This window comes from Chironomus tepperi, unplaced genomic scaffold (genome assembly GCF_022539635.2).
Source record: "Chironomus tepperi strain 1889 unplaced genomic scaffold, CSIRO-AGI_Ctep_v1 contig_472, whole genome shotgun sequence".
NCBI lineage: Eukaryota > Metazoa > Arthropoda > Insecta > Diptera > Chironomidae > Chironomus > Chironomus tepperi.
Window position 1 is genome coordinate 893,391 of NW_027226594.1, and position 26,531 is coordinate 919,921.

The 26,531-nt window shown below is 34.0% G+C and overlaps 8 protein-coding genes across 11 annotated transcripts; 1 reads left to right on the top strand and 7 right to left on the bottom strand.

The window, feature by feature from the left end:
- Positions 1-3,479: 3,479 nt before the first annotated feature.
- On the bottom strand, positions 3,480-5,700 carry LOC139099508 (uncharacterized). Of its 4 annotated transcripts, none has more exons than XM_070651983.1 (3): positions 5,483-5,700; positions 3,661-4,091; positions 3,480-3,601 (listed from the first exon to the last, which is right to left on the bottom strand). In XM_070651983.1, the coding sequence occupies exons 2-3, from the start codon at positions 4,058-4,060 to the stop codon at positions 3,540-3,542; spliced, it is 462 nt and encodes a 153-aa protein (XP_070508084.1). In that variant the 5' UTR covers positions 4,061-4,091; positions 5,483-5,700; the 3' UTR covers positions 3,480-3,539. The 4 variants fall into 4 exon arrangements, with proteins under 4 accessions (XP_070508084.1, XP_070508083.1, XP_070508082.1 ...); XM_070651982.1 differs by having other exon boundaries at positions 3,661-4,101; XM_070651981.1 differs by lacking the exon at positions 5,483-5,700 and adding an exon at positions 5,090-5,223 and having other exon boundaries at positions 3,661-4,101.
- LOC139099510 (mite group 2 allergen Eur m 2-like) lies at positions 5,474-6,357 on the top strand. Its single transcript, XM_070651984.1, has 2 exons — positions 5,474-5,941; positions 6,220-6,357. Exons 1-2 carry the CDS (start codon positions 5,542-5,544, stop codon positions 6,279-6,281), a joined length of 462 nt encoding a protein of 153 aa, XP_070508085.1. The 5' UTR covers positions 5,474-5,541; the 3' UTR covers positions 6,282-6,357.
- Positions 6,358-8,609: 2,252 nt separating this feature from the next.
- LOC139099488 (uncharacterized) lies at positions 8,610-9,325 on the bottom strand. The gene is made up of 2 exons (XM_070651960.1): positions 8,852-9,325; positions 8,610-8,745 (listed from the first exon to the last, which is right to left on the bottom strand). Exons 1-2 carry the CDS (start codon positions 9,249-9,251, stop codon positions 8,684-8,686), a joined length of 462 nt encoding a protein of 153 aa, XP_070508061.1. The 5' UTR covers positions 9,252-9,325; the 3' UTR covers positions 8,610-8,683.
- Positions 9,326-11,020: 1,695 nt separating this feature from the next.
- Positions 11,021-11,662, bottom strand: LOC139099492 (uncharacterized). The gene is made up of 2 exons (XM_070651963.1): positions 11,203-11,662; positions 11,021-11,144 (listed from the first exon to the last, which is right to left on the bottom strand). The coding sequence occupies exons 1-2, from the start codon at positions 11,597-11,599 to the stop codon at positions 11,083-11,085; spliced, it is 459 nt and encodes a 152-aa protein (XP_070508064.1). The 5' UTR covers positions 11,600-11,662; the 3' UTR covers positions 11,021-11,082.
- A 1,272-nt stretch (positions 11,663-12,934) lies between these two features.
- LOC139099491 (uncharacterized) lies at positions 12,935-13,567 on the bottom strand. Its single transcript, XM_070651962.1, has 2 exons — positions 13,137-13,567; positions 12,935-13,064 (listed from the first exon to the last, which is right to left on the bottom strand). Exons 1-2 carry the CDS (start codon positions 13,528-13,530, stop codon positions 13,000-13,002), a joined length of 459 nt encoding a protein of 152 aa, XP_070508063.1. The 5' UTR covers positions 13,531-13,567; the 3' UTR covers positions 12,935-12,999.
- An 816-nt stretch (positions 13,568-14,383) lies between these two features.
- Positions 14,384-14,998, bottom strand: LOC139099487 (uncharacterized). The gene is made up of 2 exons (XM_070651959.1): positions 14,580-14,998; positions 14,384-14,514 (listed from the first exon to the last, which is right to left on the bottom strand). The coding sequence occupies exons 1-2, from the start codon at positions 14,971-14,973 to the stop codon at positions 14,453-14,455; spliced, it is 456 nt and encodes a 151-aa protein (XP_070508060.1). The 5' UTR covers positions 14,974-14,998; the 3' UTR covers positions 14,384-14,452.
- Positions 14,999-15,757: 759 nt separating this feature from the next.
- LOC139099493 (uncharacterized) lies at positions 15,758-16,403 on the bottom strand. The gene is made up of 2 exons (XM_070651964.1): positions 15,960-16,403; positions 15,758-15,897 (listed from the first exon to the last, which is right to left on the bottom strand). The coding sequence occupies exons 1-2, from the start codon at positions 16,351-16,353 to the stop codon at positions 15,836-15,838; spliced, it is 456 nt and encodes a 151-aa protein (XP_070508065.1). The 5' UTR covers positions 16,354-16,403; the 3' UTR covers positions 15,758-15,835.
- A 253-nt stretch (positions 16,404-16,656) lies between these two features.
- On the bottom strand, positions 16,657-17,284 carry LOC139099489 (uncharacterized). The gene is made up of 2 exons (XM_070651961.1): positions 16,846-17,284; positions 16,657-16,778 (listed from the first exon to the last, which is right to left on the bottom strand). Exons 1-2 carry the CDS (start codon positions 17,237-17,239, stop codon positions 16,714-16,716), a joined length of 459 nt encoding a protein of 152 aa, XP_070508062.1. The 5' UTR covers positions 17,240-17,284; the 3' UTR covers positions 16,657-16,713.
- Between the last annotated feature and the right edge of the window lie 9,247 nt (positions 17,285-26,531).

Consider the following 26,531-nt stretch of genomic DNA (forward strand, 5'->3'; position numbering starts at 1 on the left):
TCGTGCGCCCCAGCCAAGGAAGTAAGTAAGTAAGTAAGTCTGACCCGGATGTAGTTTTAAACACTTAACTTGCAGAATCCACTAAAACAACTCTGAGACTAACATTATAATATCAATTTCGTCAATTCCTTTTATGAACCTTATGAATCGCAATTTTTTTTTCGTCTCTTTTATTGTAAAAAATCACGACGAAATTTATTATGCTAATCACACAAATTTTTTAATGCAAATCATAAAAATGAAATTATTTTATAATGCGAGTCACAAATTTAATTTTATAATATGAATTACAAAATCTCAAAGTAGATTCGATACTTCATATGTCACAACTGTTGCTTAAGACAGAATTTTTAATGCAAATAAGCATTTTATTATCGCAACTGATCTGTAAATATTTTTGAAGGAAGTCATGAGTGAATTATGTGAGTTTTGTACATGATTTGAAATTAAAATGCTGCTTAGTGTACAGGTTAAAGGCTTGGTTGATATTTTGCCAGTTTTTGTTTGCGCAACAAATTGCTTAATCTGGCTTGATCTGCTTGAAATAAATTGGCAAATAAAATATTCTAGATTCCAGTTCTTTTTTTCTCACGAATGTGCATTTGGAATGGCGCCGAAGAGAATATTTTTGTTGTAAGAAGGAAGTAAACGTAATTAATATGGATTCATGCTGTGCTTAACAATGGGATTAAATTGATCTAATTATTGAATTAGTCGTTTTTGTGTTTCTTGTTGCTGAGTTCATTTGAACTTTTTTGCGATTTATGCTGAATATTTGAATTTATGTAGGAACTCTGTGTCAATTTTGGGAAGATATTAAGATTGTAAGATCCGTGAACGCAATCGAGACTGCGATATAGACTGAGACCAAAGTAGGATCAAGACTGAGATTCAGACGATACCAAGGTTGAGATTGAGACTTAGACCAATACTGGACAGAGACTGATGACTGTGACTGAGGACTGCGGACTGAGGACTGAGGACTGAGGACTGAGGACTGAGGACTGAGGTCTGAGGACTGAGGACTGAGGACTGAGGACTGAGGACTGAGTACTGATGACTGTGACTATGACTTTGATTGTGAGTGTGACTGTGACTGTGACTGAAACTGAAACTTAGATTGAGTTTGAGTCCGAGTTCTAGACCAAGACCGGGACCGAGGCCGAGACCGAAACTGAGACTGAGTCTGAGAATAAGACCGAGTTCGTTTCGAAGATCGATTTTGAGTTCGAGACCTAGTACGAGACTTAGTCTGAGTCCCTAGTCCGAGATCAAGACAGAAACAGAGACCGAGATCGAAGCTACATTGAAAGTCAAAGAACACCTGCTATGATGTCACCTAACTAAAACTCTTACATCATGTCACTGTGCCTACCAAAAAACCACTCAAAACCCCTAAGAATCATCAATTTCAAAAAGATTTACAAGTATCACTGCCTTGCTTTGATGAAGTATCTTCTCCATTCTCGCTGTTAATTAAGTTGTTAATTCCTTTCCTCATTCTTCTCATACATTTCTATTCAATTTTATGTAAATAAGCATTTATTCTCGATTATTACTCACTCATAACACAAACAAATGACAAATACGCTTTCAAGCAGCCTTTCCATCATCCATCAGACACAGATGAACTCTCGTTTGAAATTACTTGTTTGTTTTTTTATACAATTTTATCTTCAATTCAGTTAAAATTGCAGTTTCACAAAAATCCAATGAAAGTCACGTACGACATGTTCAGCATTTGAAAGATTTAAAGATTCTTATATGTTTTCATGCATATAACAACTCATATGCACCTCCATAATAATCTTTAATTCCATGGAAGGAGAAAATAACGCAAAAAATATAAAAATTCTGTAAAAAATTAAATTTTCAACAGCTTTTAAAGCTGCTTTCTTCGGCTGTTAAATGTGTTCGTTTTCCCTTTGAGTCTTAAGACGAAATGAAGGAATAAAAATGGCACATATGCAAAAGAGATTTTTTTTAAGAGGCACAAAGAAATATATATGAAATAAAGAAGAATATCACAACCAATAAATCATATACTTTTATGACTTTATGGTTAAGTGTGTCGCTTAATGTTGAAAAGATAAAACAATGTTGAATGTTCATGATGATTTTTTTAGCGCATTTTTTGGGAATTGAGATTATTTGGTGATGTTCGTCTGTCTGTGTGGTGATATTTAAGTTCTAGTGGGATTAGGGCAGTCGAAGTGTGAATCTGAAGCTGACCAAATGTCAAGTGAATACATTCTTGTGAAATCCCCTAATTACTTACTTAATTTACTGACCGTACAGATCAATTGTGATTCAGGTCTTCCCATAGATATCATCTAATATTAGGTCTATCGTTGGCTACCGTTTTCCAATTCCGAATCATATCTTGATCGACAGTATCTTCGCATGATACCGCTAAATACACTACTGGAATCCGAACTATGTCCCAAGATAAGTTGGTACTTTAAAAAGTAGACTAAAAGACTATCCAAACCACCTCTTCTAATGGGTAGAAATCCCACAATTAGACTAGGGATGGGCAGGTTTACAACCGACTATTCTCGAAATCAACTTGTACAAAGCAAGCAACATTCTTGATACTGAATTTCTAAATTATCGACTAAAAATATGAGTGTTTGTCTACGAAGAATAAGGACTGGAACTAAGAGTGTCGAGATACAAGGCAGAATAGGGAATTGACCCCCTTACTGTCCAAGCGGGACAAATGAAGAAGGCTCTCTTGCTTTGAAATTTCGTGTCGCTTGGACAACAAGGTGATCAATTCGTTGTTCTATGCCATCTCTCGACAATCTTGGCACTCTCTTCATTTGTATCGTTCGAATCAGCAATATCTAACCAATCTAATGGCAATCTACAATAATGCGTTAAATAAAATCATTTCCAATATACCCACCAACTTCAATTCAAATTTGTCTTCTTTTCTTCTGTCGCTTACCGAAAACATAAAGAGTATTAAAATTAGAAATTCAGAGTAATTTTTTTTTTTGTACCAATAGAAATTGTTTTTCTTCTGTTCGCATTTTAAATGAGATAGGATTAAGTTCACTGAAATTTTTATTTTTAAACTTGTTAAACGAACGGCTTATAACTTATCTTTATGACAGTTTTCTAAAGAAGCAATTAATTAGCAGTAAAATATTGGATTTAGATCAAAAGATGCTGTTTTTTTTTTGTGTGATTTTATGAGTAAAGCTCGGGTTATAATTCGATTAGTTATAGTGAGTTTGAATGATTTTCAGCAGTGTTTGGCAATCTGTGTGTCGCGGTACATTAGTATGCTGTTAATTTTTGGCAATACTATAGATCGTATGCAGTTTCCGGTTCGGTCAACATACACAGTCATAAAGATCGTTCACTTATTACGGAACGCTGTTGAATTGGGCAAGGGGGGAGGGAGTTTCAAGACATTTCTCGTTACGTAATAAATGAACATCCCCACCCCAATTTAATATCAATAAAAAATTCACCAAAAAAATCAATTTTTATTCCAATTTTTATCTAAAATTTAACTCATAAACTCTTTAAAGAACAGTAGTTTGTAGATCAGCACAAGCAGCAAGAGAATCACCATCGAAAAGTTCATCTAAAAAAATAAAACATATGAATCCTAACCTCAAAAAAAATTTGTCATTCAAAACTTACATCTGACGACCTCATTGGCAAATGCCGGATAATCAAGTGGAATTTGCATTCCAATTCTCCACAAATGTTCTTGACCTGCTACAGTTGGACATCCAACAAAAGCGCCCCCTCGGTACATGAAATTGCAAGCATTATCATAAGGATCTTCAAGTGGAATGTATACTTCAACTCCATAGAGAATGACTGATATTCTCACATCCAGACGACTATAAGCAGCTGGAAATACGAAATAGACATCGCTGTTCAATGTCTCGCCACGAACGACAGTACATAAATTTCCACTGCATGCTGGAGATGTTATGCTTGTTGGTGCCAAAACTCCTGGACGATCCAAACATGCTGACCAGAATGCACTGGCCGATGACACGGCTAATAAAAATAATGCGAGAATTTTGTACATTTTTGAATGTCCACCTGAATTAAGTTACGACCTAAAAACGACTAAAGAGGTTTGTCAAATTTCATAATTTTAAATAATCAATTGAGTGGCCGTGAATAGCCGGAAAGCTACGTAATATCTGATTGCTATTTATCTTATCAATTTTGTTTTTTAATAAGTACTTTCGTGAAAGTGAAAAATATTATTGCAAAATTGATTTACACCCAAAATTGATTATGAGGACACGTTTGCTCAAAAATGAGAATTTATCAGTATTTTATAGAACTTTCTTATCTTACATTGGTAACTGGACATGATAAACATAAGGATTTGATTTGAATTCTGCACCATGTTAGAGATATGGTGGCCTGGTGAAAGATTATGGATTCTCAAGTGGACAACTTGGCATAATGTCCAGTTAATAGCTAGACCTACTGACCCACGACTAATGACATTATTTCCAAATCGTTTCATTTAATTTGTCATTTGTCGATCTTAGGTCTAGTTATTAACTAGACATTATGTCAAGTTGTCCACTCGGGATAGATTGATCGACTAGTGCTATTAGGAATTGCGAACAAAATCGGCATCAGCATCGACATGCCAATAGTTATTTGTGCGTTGATGATTCAGCATTGATGGCGATTTCTACTCGTTGTTGCCTTATTCAAGATATCTTGCTCAATTTACATATATACCCATGCAAATCCTACTTATTAAGATCCTCCTAAATCCTTGGCCGTTGGTCTATTCCGCAGATTATCGCCCTTCGTCAGTGGCGACTTACAAAACGTTACCTTCATCGGAAGATGTCTGCTTCGAAGGTTTCGGGTGATAACAACCTCCAGCAAGTGTCCAACTGTCGAAACGTGACAATTTTCAGAAAGGGTCATTGGTCAAGGATGTATGAGGGTCCCAATAAGTAGGGGTTGTATGGATTCATATGTAAAAAGAGCAGGATTCATCTTTAATATGACACAACAATGACCACATGCCATTATTATGCCTTCTTGACATGTACAATTTGATAATTTTCCTGTCACTTCTAACCACGTGCAGTTATTCACGAGAACTTTTATTTTGAAGAAAAAATTGAATTTTATTATTTTTCAGCTACAAAGTAATGATTAATAAATTTCCCAGGAATTAACTCAAATTTTAATACACATCAACGTCCAAATTATAGGTAAACCCGTGTTGAAACGTGAGCACTTTATTTGATACCGAAATATTTATCTAGACCTGATTATAGCTTAAAGTAGACTAAGTCAGGGGAAAACTGTTATAAAATTTTCACTCACATAATGCGCATTAAGATCATCAAGAAGGAATCACAAAAGTTCATTGATAAGATAAGAAATATACAATGAATATATTATTTAATTCCTGCAATTTTCATTGACATTTGGCCACTCAATTTGATATAAAAACCACGCGACTTACCATTTTCAATTCAGTCGGTCTCGTGTTACTTTCTGGATCATTCAAAAATATATCAAAAGATGTACAAATTCATTGTATTAGCAGTATTGGCATTCTCATCAGCAGATGCCTTCTGGTCAGCATGCACTGATCATCCAAATGCCTTAGCACCATCAAGAATCGAGTCATCATCATGCAGCGGAAGTTTGTGTACTGTTGTTCGTGGCGAACCATTGATTGCTGATGTCTTTGCTACATATACATCTGTCCATAACCGTTTGGATGTTCGTGTAACTGCTTTTGTACTTGGAATTCCAATCAATCTTCCACAAGATCCACCATACGATGATGCCTGTAACTTCATGTACCGTGGCGGTGTTCTTGTTGGATGTCCAACAGTTCCAGGACAAGAACATGTATGGAGAATCAATTTATTGATTTCAGATAACTATCCACCCTTCCAAAACTCACGAGTTCGATGTAAGTATACAGGATAATGTTGATTTAATACTTGTGGCTAGAGGATATCGTCCGTAGTGTTATGGACTGTGAGTTAAGGTTTACTGAAGTTTAGTAGACCTTAATCAGTCATTGATAAGACTAATTGCATAAATTACCAAAGAATATATGTCAAGAGGGTTTGGCATAAATCTACAAGGCTGCAATTCCTGTGTTTAAGACGCACAGACCTGTAATCTTTAGCTGAATCCTTTATCCAAATATATAATCCTAATAATTTTTTTATTCAAATATTTCAGTCGAACTTTTGGAAAACAATGGTCTCGTTGCTTGCGCTGATATTCAAGGAACATTGATTTAAGTCGCTTATCAAATGGAATATGTGAAATGAAAAGAAATTAAGAATGTTAAATAAATGAGAAAAAAATTAAGCATAATTATACTGTTTTTTTATTAATTGAGTCTATTACGATTATTTCCATGCAGCACCTGCTTCTGGAAGATAAGCCAGTCTTGCAGACATTTTAGCGGTGGTTTAAGCTTTATCAGTCTTAGATTACTTAATACTTTTCTTCTTCGAGTTAATTGACGGACATGTGTACTTGAATGAAAATGTGAATGGAATATTTTTTTGGATTTGATAGTAACTTATTCAGTATATGTGTTATGTGTGGATGAATTTAAGACTTACAGATGAATTTTTAGAAGAAGCATATTGGATAGGACTCTGTATAATGACTTAAAAAATCTACACCTGGTGGGAATTGAACCTTGATCTCCGGAAAAGAGAGCAGTTAATCATTCTGTTCCCTATAACTCGGCCACAGATTCATGGTTCATTGCTACAGCAGATTCATCCCCATTAGGCTCAATACCAAGTATTACAATCTGCTCTGACACTAAAGCTACTATGGATAGAAACATCAAATATTCATAGTTATGTTGATCACCTGACTAAGTGATTTGATGCTATATCTTAAGAATGTCCAGTTGAATACCCAGACAAATCAATTCTACCTTCAATACATACATTGCAGTTACTCTTAGATCCTATAATTGTATAACATTCAAATAAGGCCATCGTCCTTAATATGTATTTCATTCAGAAAATTTATCTTGGAACCAAGGGATTTCCCAATCATCAAATCAATTAAATCAGCTCAAAAGACTTAAATGTTATTGAAACAGGATTAACATATCAAAAATTTAAAATTTTTATTTATCAAAATCTGCAGGTGTGAAATTTTAGATTAATTGCAGCATATCCTCTTGTTATCAAGTTATACGTCATACAATATAGAAAACGCATTCTACTTTTAACTGCTCTCAAATGATAAGGAATATTTTTTATAAATAAATATTACCTTGACGTGTTATCAAAATTGTCAAAAAAACAATCTAATTCACTAGGAGGTAAGTGCTTAAATACAATCAGATTATGTGAATTAATTAAAGTATTTTGATAAGATATAATAAAGTAAATATAAAGTTAAGTGTAGAAATAAGAAAGCTGTAAAGTTAAGATAAATTGTAGCTTATCAATGCAAGTTTACCACTTCTAATTGAATTGAAGTTGATTGATGAATTAGAAATTGTTTTCAAACATTCTCACCAGGCCGGTTCATGGATATGCTTCAAAGTTTGCAGGACTTTGGTAGGCCGAACTCTTACTTACTTACTTCGCGTACAGTTCAAGTGTGATCCATGGTCTCCCTCAGTTGGCGCCAGAAGTTGGCTCTATCGCTGAGAACCACTTCCCAATTACCATTTCCAAGTGTAAGCCGAACTCTTAAAGTTCAAAAAGGCTCCTTCACTGGAGTCTGATTTTCACATTGGTGTCCTGACACCTCTGGTATATTTGGATTGTCGTGAACATATCGACAAATATTTGTGCATAAGAGATCAGTCTCTAATAGGAATCGAACTAACTCAACAAAAAAAGAATGATCGAGTTATCCAGTTGGCTGCCTTACCACTTGACCAGAGGGACATTGCTCCTAAATTAACAGAATCCCCAAAACAATTCTTAATACCCAAGCTTCCATTCTGATCAAAGACCACACAATTGAAGTACTAGAGAATAAAATCAGTAACAAAACTCCATGTGTATCATCTTAATGAACATCGTATTGAATAAGAGAGAAATAAGATCTAGAGGGTAAATGATAACATTAGGAAGATACGGATGGATTATAATCTATCAGTATGGCTATAAATAAGTATAGTAGTATGGATAAAACCAAGACGCTTGCTCAGCCATAGAAATTTCCCAATAAACCGACTTTAAAAGGAAAATTAATGTCTTGTTCTTATTTATTAATTTTCAAGTTCACGATAAATTCTTTACATTTAAGATATTGTTAAGGTCAGTTTCACTTTTTGAAGAAATGTTTTTTAATGTTGATTTTATTGTTAGGTTCTCAAAGAAACTGTATGTTGAATGACCAAAGTGAATAGCACCAATAGAGCAACGTGATCGCTAAGATACCTAACCTTAGCTAATAAAACGCGAGATTGCCCTGACAGAACTGTTATGGCTGATTCAACCATGGTTCGGCTTGTCGGAATACATTCCTGATAAAATCATCTACAGCATCAATATTAAGAACAATCAACTCAAATTCTTTTTTAAAACTTAATGCCTGAAACTCCTGAAATATCGTTTAATTAAAATATTGAAAAAATCTACTTTTATGCTTTTTAAAATTCATTTATTTCAATCCTAATGTAAGATTTTTCATAGTAATGCGCTCGTTTGTCCATTTATGTCAATGTAGCTTGGATGTTTGCACAGGCAATAACATTGTTGTTTTCAACAAGTTCGACTAGAAAGATAAAAGTTAATATTATTATTTTCAGAATGATTTTCATGAAATCTAAAGCTTCAAAGCCAATCATCTAGCAGATCCAAAATATACCCTTGATACTTACATCGGACACGTGTGTTTGAGAATGCTGGATATGTTGTTGGTACAAGCATAACAATTCTCCATAATGATTCAACATTTGGTGTTGTTGGGCATCCAGTCATAACTCCATTAATGAAAATGCTGTTACAGGCACTGTCATGTGGTGGATCTTGTGGAAGATTAACACCAATTCCAAGAATATAAGCAGTTACCCTAACATCCAATTGATTATGGACACCATTAAATGTGGCAAATGCATCAGCAACTAATGTCTCTCCACGAACGACAGTGCACAAATTTCCACTGCATGATGCAGATTCAATTCTATTTGGTGCAATTGCTCCAGCACGATCAGTACATGCTGACCAGAATGCATTTGCTGATGAGAATGCCAACAAGAATAATGCAATAACTTTGAACATTTTTTGAAAGTTTGTCCTTGATTTTTGTTTAACTTGAATCAAAATAATACACACGATCGACTGAAGAGAAATTGGAAAAGCAGTTGGATTTTATAGTCTTTTTTTCGGGACTAAAAATAGCGGATTGGAGCTTATTAATTAAATAATACCATTATAAATTTATCTTATCATGTAATTTTCTTAAAGCTCTCTCTTAGATAATGTTCTTACTGCGTATATTGTAAATGGAATGTTGTTTTGGTATCACCCTGTAAATGATGCTTTTGTTGCTCTTGTAGTTGTGGATGCATTTTATTGTTTACTATGTGGACCTTGGAAAGATAACATATACAATCATTTTTGTTATAGAATTGTAAATTGTGATTCAGAATGTTGACAAATTTATGATTAAGTCATCATTTCTTGTGTTTGTTACATTTTCAGTAATTGAGACGCATTAAAGTAAATAGACTTAGGTGGACTGGCCACGTTATCAGAAGGCTTGTGGATGTTCCATTGGTTAAGGTATTTAAATCCAACTTTTTAGATGGCAAGAGATCGCGCGACAGACCAAAGAACTCATGGAAGGAAGCTGTCGATAGAGATAGTGTCAAACTTGGAATTGGTAATTGGCAAGCGGTAGCCAGTGCTCGCCGTTTAGTTGTGCCACGGTCAATATGAGAAGATCAGCGATTCGCTGATGCTTGTATTAAAGTAAGTAGCAAGCAGTCAACAGACCCCCTGCCGTTGCAACCCTTTAATTTCTGATCCGTAATTCTTTATCTAATATTTCTTAGAGTTCCAATTCAGGCTTGATCAGGAGATCAATAGGCAGGCAAAGTCAAGTCAAAGTATCTGAACTTGAGTAAAATGATTTGCAGAATAATTTGCCGACTAAGTATTTCCATCATGTAAAATTAAATGCTGATTGAGTCAAGCTGGTTATAAATCAAAAAACTAAAGATTATCTAAACAATCTTAACTCAGTTTCACTCCACTATAAAGTTAAAAATAGATCCTCGAGTGGGCAAAATTTAAAACACTTGAAAATAGAATGAACTTGTTGACGTTTAACTGTGATAAGATTAACAAGAATGAATGCTTGTTTACACACAAAATATTTTGTATGTCCCTAATAATTGAATTATCTTAAAAGTAATAGACAGTTCAATCAATCAGTAGATTAGATATAATAGCTTCCTTTATAAGAGTGATTAGCTACTTCAAAGATGCCATTATTCTGGAAGGTACATTGCGTAGAAATTCAAGAGAATCCGTCTAAAGTCAATCTAATTCAGCTTCAGGGTAGAGTTCAGATAGCTTGGAATCTGATTTTCAACTATCTTTGCACCGAGAATGCTTTAAAAAGGCATATGATAAAGTTAACGTTTCGTGGCTTTACATTTTTTAACGAGAGTGGGCTCGCCAGGCCTCACGCTCAAACTAATCTGCTCCGTTAGTACCGCACCGCTTGAGCGGATTGACAAAGCCAGGAATGCAACATGGGGAGGTGGAAGTAGGTACTTTGGTAGGATAGGCTAAAGGGCGTTTTATACCTGTATAACGCGTCACTACCCTTTGCATCCCCGTAAGAAGTAAATAAGTAACACAAGATTGCGCCAGAATATCCGTATTTTGGTTGAAATGATCCCCAATTTACAGGACAAGTGGATTATTCTCAACAAGCCTGTGTATTGTTTGCAAAATGTCTGGCATATGCAGTAAGTATGACAGGAGTCAATTTATAACAACGGAATTTTAAATAAAATCAAAAAGTAATTCCACTTAAATTCATTTAAAATTATTTATTTTAAAAAAATTGAGATAATCAATTATCAATTGCAGTCATCATTTAGAGAAGAGTAGCCGTGACATCAGTACATAAGACATTGGTACCACCGCTCAAAAGTTCGACTAAAAAATAAGGTAAAAAAATGAATAAGCTATAAAATTAACATTAATCATGACTTACATCGAACGCGTGTGTTTGAGAATGTTGGATATGTTGTTGGAATGAAGAAGTTGATACGCCAGACATGAACTGCATTTGGAACTGTTGGACATCCAACGAGTGAACCACCACGATACATGCTATTGCAAGCATCATCATCTGGTGGACTTTGTGGAAGGTTAACTGGAATTCCAAGAATGAAGGCAGTTACACGAACATCCAAACGTGAATGAGCAGCAGTGAATGTGTGTGTGGCATCAGCAATTAATGTTTCTCCACGTTGTACGGTACACAAATTTCCACTGCATGAGGCAGATACGATACTTGATGGTGCATTGCCTGCATGATCACTGCATGGTGACCAGAAAGCATCTACTGATGCAACTGCTAAAACAGCTAAAACGATGAATTTGAACATTTTTAATAGAATTGAATCCGTACTTGATATGCGATCGACTGACAAGAAAATCAAAAATTTGACAGTTTTTATAACAAATTTTCAATAACTGCGTTTGGCAACAAGTTACGTGAACTATTATCGACACTGGAAAGGACACAAATTTTGTAATCTTATCTTACTGGAAGTATGTAGGCAACTAGATTACCCCTTAATATGTTTTGCAACAAAGTTGATAAGATTGCGAAATAATCAAGGCTAGATACAAGAGTTCAACAACGTATTTAAGAAGCTGAATAATATTTTGTTGATACTTAAGATTGTTATTGCATTAAAACGTGACTTTCTTTGGTCAGATTGTGTAAATTCGAGTGACATTGACATTGAATGATAAAAATGGGGGGTCGGGTATTAATGTATGAGTCAGAACATACGCACACATTGGAATCAAATAAATTTAAAGCTTATTTAGTACTAAAGATTGAAAGACGAAGTAAAATATGAACGAGATAATATAAGGAACAAGACCTACAGTTAAGTGCTTTTCAATTGATAAAGAAATTGAGTAACAATATTGCAAGCGAAAATTAAGCTAAAACTTGGTCAAACTGGAGTTTAGATAAAGACATTTCTAGATCAAATTATGTAATAAGCAAAGAGCTCAATATAATGACCTGGAAGCACTGCAATCAATAATCTATTGTACCACACCTAGAGTTCATAGTGGGGTCTGAACCATTAACACGATCTTTGCACATTGCAAGGACATAAGTGCATTATACGACGTGATATACCAAGCAATGGACCTAGTCACAATTTTTGGACACAAGATTCTGTTAAGAAAACCATCCAGGTGCCAGTTTATCCTTGTGAATGTACATACATAGGCACTAATTGAGGCACATCTTGTGTAAAAGGCCTCAAAACAGCTTTCAACACAAAAATCGAGTTTCATAAAATATCTTTGAAAATAAGACATGCCTGGAAATCAAACTTAGGACCATTGGCTCTGAAGACTAATGCTCAACCATTTAGACCAATCATGTTATTTCACCTTCTTTGATCATATTTACTATATGTATTGAAGAACAGCATTTGAATCAGTGAATTTTTGAAGTAACTCACAAATGTCTCAGCCTACAATATCAATGTCCATTGGACTACCAAAACAACGTTTTTTTGACATTGTTGGCTTCACCAAGGACATAGGCATTTTGTAGAGAATTTGGGATGGTACAACAGTTCATCGATCGCAGTACCGTTGCTATAACTAAATTCTACATTCTATTCTACTCTATATATTGACTGTGTGCCTTTTCTTAACATTTTTTTTCAATAAATTAAAAGATTTAAATATTCATTTTTTCACTTAATAATTTTATTGAGGTACTCATTGATCACATAAACATTAAAGCTTTAATTTAAGCAGTAATGGTAGCAGTAACGTCAGCGCAGACTTGTGAAACTCCATTTTCCAATCCCTCGACTGAAATTAAAGAATTTTAATTAATTTTTTTTAATTTAAATAAATTGAATATTTTTTCTATTGGAAACTTACATCTGACACGAGCATTGTTGGCTGTTGGGGTAAGGTTTGTAACAAGCATTTCAATATTCCATACATGAGCAGCACCAGGAACTGTTGGGCATCCAACTAAAACACCATTACGGTACAAGTTATTGCAGACATTGTCATGTGGTGGATCTTGTGGAACATTGATGCCAACACCGAGAAGGAAGACGGTGATTCTTGTGTCCAAACGAGCATGAGCTTGTGTGAATGTGATTGTGGCTTGGGCTGTGAATGTTTGTCCACGTCTAACTGTACATGATGTTCCTGAGCAGACATCTGAGACAATGTTTGTTGGTGCCAAAATTCCTGGACATGCAGCCCAGAAGGCTTGTGTGCCAGTAATGGCCAAAAGAACTGACAAAATAACAAATTTGAACATTTTTATGCTTGATACGTGAAGAATCACAAACTAAAAAATTGAGAGCTAGCAGGAGGGCTTTTTATACGAAATAAAAAAAAATTGGTTATCTAATCTTATTGAAAATATTGACGACAATTCATATCAGTTAAGCACTAAAGATGAAAAGTAAAGGTTTTGGTTGTAGAATTATTAAGGCTATAAATAGGCTTTGTTTATGGTTTGTTGTAAAAAAAGTATCAAAAAAAGAATGCCATTGAAAAATTGCGTGATACAGGTGATAACAGGTTTTGCGTATAATTTTTGATACGGCATTAGAAATGGGAAAGCGGAAGCCAGCAATAGGATTAATAAGGACATTAGGGCAGTATCAGGCGACATCTGAGGAAGACCTTGAATCACAATTGATCTGTATGGCTAGTGATGTAAGTAAGTAAGGTACGGCATCAGCACTCATTTTCTAATGGTACCAAAGTGTTTGGTTTCATTCTTGGGTTCAAACCCTCAAAAATGAGATTTTTAGTTCTGAATATCGGTCAATAACTTAGAATTATGGGATACAAATGTAGCAGATAGATTATAGGGACTGACTCTAGTACGATTTAATTGATTCAAAATCTGGCTTCAAGCAGGCATGACTCTGGCATAAAATCAGAATTAAACCTATTCCAGCCCCTAGTCAGAGTCAAACTGAAAGTCAAGTGGACAAATATAAGTTTTAACTAGTTGATGGCAAGTTAATGTCCAGTTGATGACTAGTTCTGATATTTTTGTCCATTCGGGGAATGTTTGATCGATAAACGGATTTGCGGTATTCGGGCAACCACATCTGCTATTGCCTTAGTTAGGACATTATCTCATAAAATACAAAATATTTTTGGATTCATAATCCAGATCATACAAATGTTTATTTCAAAAAGCATAAAAGTTAACAAATTTATCATTAAATAACAGTTCCAATAATATCTGAGCAAATTTGTGACACGCCATTCTCTAAGCCTTCAACTAAAATGATAAGAAAATAATCACAATTATTAAATCACACAAAAATGCAATTCAATTCAACTTACATCTAACACGAGCATTATTGAATCTTGGAATGTTACTAGGAACAGTCATCCTAATTCTCCATATATAATCAACGCCAGGAACTGTTGGACATCCAACCAAAACATCATTTAGATATAAATGATTGCAAAGGTCGTCATTTGGTGGATCTTGTGGAAGATTAATGCCAATTCCAAAGAGGAAAACTGTAGCTCTATTGTCTAAACGATTATGTACTTGAGTGAATCTCATGCCTACTTCGGCTGTTATGTTTTGTCCCATTTCAACTCTACAAGCCGTTCCATAACATACATCTGATTCTATAAAAGTCGGTGCCAATATTCCTGGACATGGTGACCAAAAGGCATAGGTGCTGGAAATAGCTAAGAGAACTGTTAAGATGATCAATTTTGCCATTTTTAAGAATACTGAAAAGTTAAAACTCATTGAAGTAGCTTTTATATAGAAATTGATAGTCTTATCGTACTGGTTCCAGTAAAGATTATTTTTCGCAAACTGAAATACTAATAAAAATGGAATAATATTTGCAGTTAGGTATATAAGCGATAAAATCAATTGCCAATTATCCAAACCGTACCAAAAAACGCAATTTCTGTCCGATACTAAAACATTATGATGCAGATGCTTAATACCAAAATTCCAACAAAGTTCCATCACCTAGAAACCAAAGAGACGGTTAGTGTATCGCAGTGGTATTTATGGACCATGAAAGAATGGTCTGTGCCTGTTAGGAATCTAAAGGGAATTCATCACGAATTAACCTTAATATCGTCATCATAATGTTCCAAAAGCAACTGTTACTTAGCAGTCAGGGCGTGATTCTGCCCTCATTTGGTTTTGCCGTCATTACATCACGTCTTGCCGTAAACATGGCGATCACCTGATGACTACAAAAATGCTGTTCGGGAGCTTTTATTTAAATAGTCCTCACCACACATTTGTTCGTCCTTAGAACGTACTACAGCTTGTCAGTTTCCAACATCAGTCAAATAGAACCCTGTAAACTTGGTATCATTTAAGGCAGTTGTGGACAAACTTTACATTAGTCTTGAAACCGCACACCGCATATGATTTATGGCATTTTCTAACATTTTTGGACGAAAACTTGCATGCCGTTGCACACAGGCTGCCCACCGCTGATTAAAGTAGTCCTCGATCTAAATAAGTTACTAGATTCTCATTTTAAGTCCTAAAAACTATTTAGTTCTTTATTCATGTACAAAATTCCATTTCATTTATCATAAACCAAAGTGATCACTTAAGCAATTGTTGCAGTAACGTCAGCACAAACTTGTGGAACTCCATTTTCCAATCCTTCGACTAAAAAAGTAATTAAAAATAATTAAATAATTATATAATCCACAAAGACACTCTCAACTTACATCTAACTCTAGCATTGTTAACTGTTGGTGTGTTTGTTGTTACAGTCAAGTTAATACGCCATACATGAGCAGCACCAGGAACAGTTGGACATCCAGCTAAGACACCATCACGATATAAGCTGTTACAGATGTTGTCATGTGGTGCGTCTTGTGGAATGTTGATGCCAACACCAAGAACAAAGACGGTGATTCTTGTGTCCAAACGGGCATGAGCTTGTGTGAATACAACTGTTGCTTCAGCAGTAAAGTCTTGTCCAAGTGTTACACTGCATGATGATCCTGAGCAAACATCTGATGTGATTGAAGTTGGTGCCAAAACTCCTGGACATGCAGACCAGAAAGCTTGTGTGCCAGAAATGGCAAGAAGAACTGTCAATGCAACTAATTTGAACATTTTTTTGGGAAGGTAGCTTAGGTATTGTATAATATCACAAACTGAAATTTAAAACTCAAAAACTAGTCTTTATATATGCCATAAAAAACAGCATACAGGCTCAATGTATCTAATCACAAAATGCTCTTATTGAAATTATTGACGACAATTGCTATCAGGAAAGCATTGTTTGCTGATAAGTTAAGCTACACATTAATGCACAGTGTTTTGTATTTTGAATCTACTTGTTGCTACGATGTAGTAAGGAATGTTTTTAAGACGTCATCGTCATCAACGCATTTCCAGTCAATAACAAAATTCAAATTCAGTTTAAAAAATCACAAATTTTTATTTAAGTTCACTTCCTAGTCATTACAATATTTAAGGCACAATGTTTGCGATGACATCAACACAGACTTCTGGTACTCCATTTTCCAAGCCCTCGACTGAAAATTAAAAGACAAAAAGTATTAAGCATCAATCTAGTCAACTCCCAAACCCCATCCAACTTACATCTCACACGAGCGTTATTGACTGTTGGTGTGTTGCTTGTTACAGTCAAATTAATTCGCCATTCAGCTGGTACATTTGGCACTGTTGGACATCCAGTTAAAACACCATCACGGAACAAGCTGTTACAGATGTTGTCATTTGGTGGATCTTGTGGAATGTCAATACCAACTCCACCAACATAGATTGTAATTCTAATGGCTAATGCTGAATGAGCGCGTGCGAATGAAACTGTTGCTACACCTGAAAAGTCTTGTCCAAGTTGTACATTGCATGATGATCCGGAGCAGACATCGGATGTTACTGATGTTGGTGCTAAAATTCCTGGACATGCTGACCAGAAGGCGTGTGTGCCAGAAATGGCCAACAGTACTGTCAATGCGACTAATTTGAACATTTTTGGAGGTAGCTTTGGTATGGAAAAATATCACAAACTAAATTTTTAAGGCAGTCAAGCGTCCACTTATATAGAAAAAGAAAAATAATTAAAAAAATATTAATCTAATCGCCATCAGCTATCAATTTGAGAGGTTAATGATATTTTTAACTCATTTCTACGCTGTATAATTTCATTGGCCATGAGATTATTATTATTATGGCATTTTCATAGTTCTTATCAAATTTCTTTTGTTGCGCAAGTGACTGTAAGTCTATTGATAATAATATTGTTATCAAAAGAAGTAAGCAATAGAATTAAAAATTGTATAATTAATCTCAAGAGGAAGCAGATAAGATATGGATTGGTGTGCAGGGGGTGTTGATGGGAAAGTTATGGTCAATTCAAGGATGCATTTTTTAATTATATGGATAGTTTTAAGTACCTTATAATCCATAATATATCCTAATATACAGTGAACATGCTCATGTAGTGTTTTGTTAGTAGATATTTGCTAATCTTCCGACATTTAGTATCCGGAGCGCATGAGTAACATCATACTTTACGCTTTGGCAAAACAGGAGCTCATAGCTATTAAAATAGGCAAAAAAGAATGAGGCTAGATCAATTTAAGCGTTCAATAATAGAATATTCATCATTCCGAGCGATACAAATCAAGACAGCCTTACCGCAGAGCTCTTAAGCTTCCGTCATATCTCCTTTATCGTAAATCATAAATGTATTCAAATGTAAGAAATCAGCTTTAATATATTTGCAAGCTACATGAATGCTACATTGACACAGCTTCCATTGAGTTTTAGTAAAAGAATTTTAATGGAGCCTTTTAAGCTCCTTGATCGAGCCTCTCTATCCGTAACAAGCAGATTATGCTTTCATAATACAGAAATACCACTCACTTACTTACTGGAACTATGCTCCGACTTGGAGAGTCTAGGTTACTACAAAATGCCTTCCATCTGACTCTATTGCTGGCTGAAGCACTAAGCTTAAACAAATTCTCATACAAAAATACCACTACGATCACTACGGTTTCCAAAAGCGGTATCTTTGCCTGTAAGTCTATTTATGCCACTCCAATCACCAATTCAAATATTCCCCAAAATTGTAAAACTCTCCACTTCACTGTAAATTGTAAATCAAACTTCAAAATTCTTTATTAATTCAATTAACTAACTATGTAACAATTTACCTCCATTGTCAATAGCCTTGAAAATTTCCCAGAATCAATTAAACCCAATAGAAAGCCAATCAATTCCATTCTGTCACAATTTAAACACACTTAATTGGAAATTTGTTCAATTTTAATTAACCATGGCACGTATGTCGATTGAAAAGGGTTTATTGAGTAGCAAGAATTTGAACGAAAAGTTAGCAACAAATTGTTACAAATTCTGATTAAAATCAGGAGTGGAAATTTTGTAAAGGATTTTTAACATGAATTTTAGATTGTGATTTGAATTTTAAGCAGGAATTGATAATGAATATTGATAGTAAATGAAGCATTTGAAGTGTTCGATTAGTTCTAATCATTGCTGTGATTTAATTCTTTATAACTGAATTCATTATTAATGATCAATTTATGCATCACTTTTATTGAACTGAATGACTTTTACTGAATGCACTTTTAATGCAGTATTTTTCGCATCATTAATGACTGAATACACTTGAGCTGCTAACATTTTGAATTTTTTTAACTGAATGCATTTGAGCGGCGAAAATTTTGCATCTTTTTTACTGAATACACTTGAGATGCGAATTTTTTTGTTGAACGCACTAAAAATGCGAATTTTTTTCCATCTTCTTTGACTGAATGCACTTGAGATGCGAAATTTTTTGCTTCTTTTTTATTGAATGCACTTGTGATGCGAAATTTTCTGCATCTATTTTAACTGAATTTACTTGAGATCCAAAATTTTTGCATCTTTTTTAACTGAATGCACTTGAGATGCAAAATTTTTTGGATCTTTTTTTTACTGAATGCACTTGATATGCGATTTTTTTGCATCTTATTTAACTGAATGCATTTAAGATGCAAAATTTTTGCATCTTCATATTATTGAATGCACTTGAGACGCGAAATTGTTTGCATCATTTTCACTGAATGGCCTTGAGATGCGAAATTTTTTGCATCTTTTTTACCAAACACTTTTGAGACGCGATAAATTTTGCATCTTTTTTACTGAATCCACTTAAAAAATATTCCGCATCAGTTTCAGAGAATACACAATTCTTGTTTAACGTTCTGAATAAATTTTGTTCTGAACAATTGAAAAAACGAATTTTTGCAAACCATCCTTAAATGTTCAATTATCCACTGGTGCACAATTGTAAGACAGCAACAAAAAAAAAACTTTTAAATGTATTCAACACCAAATCAGACATGTGGTCACATTGCAATTATTGTTAAATTCAACATTTTTGTCTTTATTTGACATTCTAAATTTAACAATGCATTGTGTATATATATGTTGGGATTTAATTTTTATAGACATTAGATTCTTTAGCATTTTATTTTATATACCGCATATTCAAACTTTATCTCGGATGTCTTTTTTCATAAAATGAGAAAAAAAAGTTTTATTTTTTTGGTGTTTCCATTCATATCTCAATATGAAATTGTTCTACTCGATTTTCTATGCATTTTATATAACATGATGTATCCTACGGAACGGAATTAAATGGAAATATAAAAAATTGTTTCAATAAAACTTTTATAAAAGAATTTTCATTAAAATGTCAGTTGATGTGAAGTGTTTGCGTGATGTTTTTGACGTATATTGAAATTGCAGTTAGTATTATAGTTTAACGTATTATAATATGAGCATGAGGAATAATTCCTTTTATATATTTAGGTCTCAAAAGCAAGAAGCAGTCGGCCCAGAACATTTACTTTATTTTTAACATATAATTTTCTATAATTGTTGGTAATTTTTGTGATATTCGTTTTGTTCTCGGTTTGACGACTTAGTTCTTTTGGGGTTTGGTATTTGGAATTACGTTAAGGGGTCGATCAATTGTGATGTAATTTTAAGAGCGATACGTAATAAGTTGACGTGGGTGTTACGGTTCTAAATAGCTGCTTAAATTTGCAAACAATTCTTAAAAATTGGCATCATTTGATGCTAAAAGTACGCATCTTTTGATGTTAAAATTTGGCATCTTTTGATATTAAAAGTTGGCATCTTTTGGGTCTAAAAGTTGGCATCTTTTGATACTTAAAGATTGCTTCAAATAATGCTTAAAGTCTGCATCATTTGATGTTAAACGCTGGCGTCTTTAGATGCAAAACATTTGCATCATTTGATGCTCAAAATTTGCGTCATTTGATGTTAAACGTTGACGTCTTTAGATGCAAAACATTTGCATCATTTGATGCTCAAAGTTTGCGTCATCTGATGCTAAAAGTTGGCATCTCTTAATGCTAAAAGTTGACATCCCTAGTAACTTAAAGCTTCCATCTTTCATTCTATAAATTGCCAACCTTTAGTAATGTAATTCAAGCTCAAAACAACAGCACAACAATGAAATTCAATTAATTAAAGCGACTGTATTTCTATCAATTCAACACAATTACTAAAACAATGGAATATATTTCTAATAAATTTTATCCTCCATTTCAAATTCAACCTATACCAATTTAGCAAAATGTCAAGGCATTCCCCAACGGAAAATTAGTAACAATTTAAGACATGGCATGTGAGAATCCACTCTAGTATTCATGAAATGAATGATATTATTTTGGGTGTGGAAATGAAACAAATATTTTCCATATTAATCTACATGATGATGATTTTCCCAACTGATATCTCATCGGATCTAAAATGTATATATGCTTTTTGGAAAATTATTTCATGTGACATTAACAGAACTGTTTGCATTCATATTTATTCACAGCATAAATATAGGAAAAAAATGCGTCAAAAATTAAAGGCACCAAAAAAAAATTCTCCCTTTTTAGCAACTTTCAATCAATGTCATGCAATTTCGCATTTATTTTATTTCCAATTTTTATTTATTTCTCTTTTTTTCATTCCTACAATTCCATAGGGAAGTGTGAATTTTCATCATCATTCAATTTTTGTTTTGCTTTATATCAGTGGTGGTCAACCTTCTTTATACCGCGGAGCACCTTGATGGTAAGTAAGATGCCGATGCTGATACTGAGACCGAGGCCAAAGGACCGAGACCGAAGGACCGAAACCGTAGGACCCAGACCAAAGGGCCAAGACTGAAACCGAAGGACAAAGACCGAAACTGAAGGACCGAGACCGAAACCGAAGAACCCAGACCAAAGGACCAAATCCGAAAATGAAGGACCGAGATCGAAACCGAAGGATCGAGACTACTCGGGAAGTCTCGGTCTCGTTCTTGAGAATTTGTCGAGAAAGAGTCTTTAGTGATAAGCCTCGACTGAAATCACACACGAAATACGGTCCATGGCATTTTCAATAAATTTTGACAGCACACTATTGTCCCGCGGCACAAAGGTTGCCCACCCCTCCTTTATATTGTTACTTCAACGTCTCTTCTTTATTTCGAGACCAAATAAATGCGACTAATGTTGCGCAAATGTCAATCAACATTAACGAGGTGTAGAAAATTAGCATCAGACGTTGAAAATGCTGTTTTTTGAACAAAACATATTCACTTCTAGTGCTTTTATTAATATTGTATTATGGTTTCTGACTTATTGTTATGAAAAAATGTGAAATTTTATTTGAAAGAATAATAATTTTGAAGTTTATTTACCTTATTAATTTGCGGATGTTTTTCATTCATTTCAGCAATAAAAGAACCGATTCATGTCGTTCAAAACGAAGCTCATTCATCAAATTTAATATTCAGGATATTGCATTTTGTACGTCTAGTTTGTCAAATCGTTTCGCTAATGTTGTTTGAAATTTCAATTTTTATTTGAGGTGTTTGGGCAGCAAAAAATTTTGGGAAAATAATCGATGAAGTTGATTTAAAAATTGGTGGAAATTTCGGAAGTTTTGAGGAATTGTTGTCGGCTGGGAAGCTACACCTGTCATTTGTTTGGTGAATGTTTGAAAAATTAAAATGTTTTAAAAGTTTGATCATATTGATTTTCAAAATGGAAATTTTAGTCGATTCTAATTTTTTTGGAGGTAGGAAGCCTAAATTTAATCAAATTTGATTTGGCGTAGTAACGAAAATGGATTGAAAAATGAGAGAAGTTTAAGTCTGACTCCAAAACTGACCTAATGTCCATTACAAACCTTCTTGTGGCATTTACTGTTAACATTAAATGCAACGCTGATGTCAGATCCTTGTGCCGGGAAAATATGTACTTAAAGGGATGGATTAAAGGCCTATCAAAACCATGGGTAGCCGCACTGCAGCTGTTAGAACAACTTCGCATCTTACCGTTAATATGATATTGGTGTGATTTTCTATCTTACAAGGTATCTATGCTGTTCGAAAAATTAAACAATTTTTTACTAAGTTCCCAAATTTCAGAACAATTTTGTTCAATTTATTTTGAGAATCTTCCACCAAATCATGTCTTAACAACTTGAAATTCCACTCAAATCTCTGATTTTTCACACATTATTCAAATCTTTATTTTTTTCACAACCTTGATGCATAATTTTCCCACTGACGGCAATAAAAATCCGACAAAACATAAATTCATTTAAAATTCTGACATATTATATGAAAAATACATATTTTTTATATATCATATCTTCTAAACATTTCAAATTGGCATTTTCAAATATCAAATATTTATTTTTAAAATCAAACATGTTCATTTGTTTTCAGTCGAGCAAGAATAAGGCATTATACTAAATTTCAATACATTTTATACGCCTCCAATGATTAGAAAATGCCATCCTTCCTACACACTTGAAAATTGTGAATTTTATTTTAGAATATTACATTAAAATAATTAATGGACTTGATTAATGAACATGAAGACAATATTTAATAATGGATATACAAAGACAATATCCATAATAATTGATTCTATTTTAGATATAAATTGCTTTATTTAATTTTAATGATTTACACCCGAGTGGACAGGCATCTGGTTAAAAACTTGCCATTTACTTGGCTATCAATGGCTGGTTACTTTCCAATAAACCAGCCTATGTAACTAACCGTATCTGAGACTAATGACATTTTTGGAACGTTCTATTTAACTAGACATATGTACAGTACTTATGTATCGTTAATGTCTAGTTAACCATAACCATTTAACGTACATGAAAAAATCAAAATTTGATTAATAATTTTATATGGTGATATGAAGACATTTGTTAATTTAATTATTTTGGAAAAATCAGAATTACACATTCGTAGCTGCTTTAAAATCATCTTAGCAAGTCACTTAGTAACTAACTATTGCACTTTGACAAAAGTCGTTAAGTGCACACCATTCATTGTATATAAATGTATTAAAAAAATTTCAGAAAAAAATTTGCACTTATAAAAGTGATTTCTGATTGCACTTGTGAAGTATATGGTTTCACACAAATTTCTATTTGTAATTTCTGCTTGCACTTGTGAAGTATATGGTTTCACACAAATTTCTTTAGAAATCAACTTTCCAAGTGTCAAGTTAAAGTCTCGTTAATGTCTTGTTACGTTGTCGTGTATATTTTTGGCGAAATAAATGGCTAGTTGAATGGTGTCTAATAGTAGACATTAACTAGCTGTGTCCACTCGGGACACATTTTCTATAACAATTGACCTCATCAGTTATATTGATTTTATTGATTTTGTATTGAACGGAGCTTCGTCTAGATACATGATAACAGAATTTGATCATTAATAGGTGGAATGGAGCTCGAAATTTTAATAATGTGAATGACAGGATGAGTCAAGAGGTTAAATTTGTGAAGAATGAAGCGATTAGGTTTATTTAGTTAGCAAATCTAACAAGGAGGCGGATTTCGAGGTGCGTTGGACTAGCAAGCCGCCATCCTTAACTACAGTTACTGTAAACCTGAGGAAGGTCATGGATCACAATTGATCAAAACGACCAGCGAAGGAGTAAGTTAGACAGTAAGTAAGGGCGGACTTCGGTGACCCCAAACTAACTCCTCCTCTTTAAATACGTCCCTGTCTAATTGAAGCTATATCACTTACTTCGCAGACCATACAAATCAGCTGTGATTCATGATCTCTTTCAGTTGGCGTCTTAAACTAGCTCTCTCGTTAGCTGCCTATTTGTAATTGTCAATCTCTAGTGCTACACTGTCTCTATCAACAGTCTCCTGTTTAATTGCAACAAAATTTCTAAAATCCCCAGCAATATCTTGTGTTCTTAACAAAAAATTCAATAAGGAAGACATCCACTGTGACAGTTTCAAAATCATCCATTGGCACACCCTCAACCTACGCTTCAACATCCATCTCTCATCTACATCCATAATACAATAAGCTTTGTTTCAAAGGAGCACGAAGTTCTAAAGCTTCATCTTAGATAAAATCACAATGATCCATAAGACAAGGAATCAATTTCCATGTGAATATCCTTAGAAAATTTCCTCTCCTTTATTCAGCTCCAACAGCTCCTTAACTACTGACCTTTTGTTCGACAATTAATTAAACAAATTTTTCAACCTGAAACTTTTCAGCAATTCCTTTTTTTAATCCTCATTTTGTAAATTCGATACAAAGTAATTTGTTTCATGTTATCAGCAATCAATAATCGACAAATCCTCAATTGTTTAAGCTTATTCCATTATTATTCTTTCTTGTTTTCTATAATTACAGAGTACTCGATGGGAATCAACTTGAAAAAGGAATAAAAAAGAAAGAGCATTGAATTTCCATTTAATTTTCAGCTTTCTGTTGAAATAAAAACTTTGCTATTTTATCTGTTTTCATCGTGTCCAAAAAAAAGAGGATGTTGGGATGTAATTTTGAGGTTATGGTGGCTAGGGCGCTTCTTTATTTGGTGGATTGTGCTGGATGTTGATGATAATTGATGTTTAATGGGGTATCTGGGGGATACTTTGCATCGTTTGTCAATAGTGAGTCGTCAGAGTTCCATCAGATCACCTGATGCAGTGGTGGACAACCTTTGTGTCACCAAAAAATCTTGGAAATGACATGAAATGTAATGAATGACAGTTTTGATACACGTTTACCACCAAGGTGTGTCGCGAGCAGCACTCGAAGTCGACTCGAGCCGACTCGACTCAACTCGACTCAAATGTACTCGACTTGAAGTCGACTTGAGTCGATTCAGTTTTTTTTTGAGACGCCTCAAGTTTACTAGACTCGACATCGAGCTATGGTCGCGAGTATTAAAAGGTTGTCCATCGCTTATCTTATGTCTTTTTGGTGTTTTAATGACATGATGATGTTTACTTACTTACTTAATGCAATCACGATTCTATGTGGACCTTAGGTTGCAATAGAAGACTCTACCTGACTCTTTTACTGGCTTTATTACCTAGTTTGTACAAATTCTCTGTCCGCACGTTTAGCTGACAATCTTTCAAAGACATGATGGTGCCTTAGTGACTATTCTTAGCTTCTTAAGTGTTTTAATGAAAATAAGCAAAATGTTGAAATTTTCTTGAATTTTCCGTGAAATAAAGCAGCTGTTCATAGAGACAATGTTGCACTTGGCATCGGCAAGCAATAAATAGTGATAAAATCAGTTTTAGGCTAAACCTAAGAAAAATTGTAGATCACGACTAAGCTTAATGCTAGTCATAAAGTGTAAATAAGCATTAGATCATTAGAATAAGCTGCAAACTTGCAACTCCAAACTGTTTCAAGCCCAAAAACATGACAAAAACTCCAAAACATTTTATTTATCTTTAAAAACTATATTGACCCCCATCCATCAACCATGACCCAAACTGACCTTCATCTCCACTCCATTAGACATCAAACGCTCGCCAAAATATCTCTTTCCAAAGCATTTTTTTTGTATTCTTTCCATTGGCTTTGATCTCATTGAATGTTATTTTTCAATTTCAACAACAAATTTCATTTTCGTTTCATTTTAATTAAAAAAAATTCTTGTATTTCTCGGTGATCTCAAATTAAAAATCAAATGAGAAAAGTTAGATGGCTGCAAAAAAAAGAGCTTTTTATCGTCCGAATTTGTGTGAAATCGAAGCTCAAGGTGTTTCTAATGATTTTCATGTTTTATTGCAATAAAATTAAAAAATATATTTGCTCTTAGGGTTTTCGACTCGCAATTATATATAATAGCCATCACAGTATGCCATGAGGTGTTAGTTAGATGTAATGAATCAAAAAATATCCAAATGTCAGGAACAAAACAACAAAAAAAGTCAAGAGT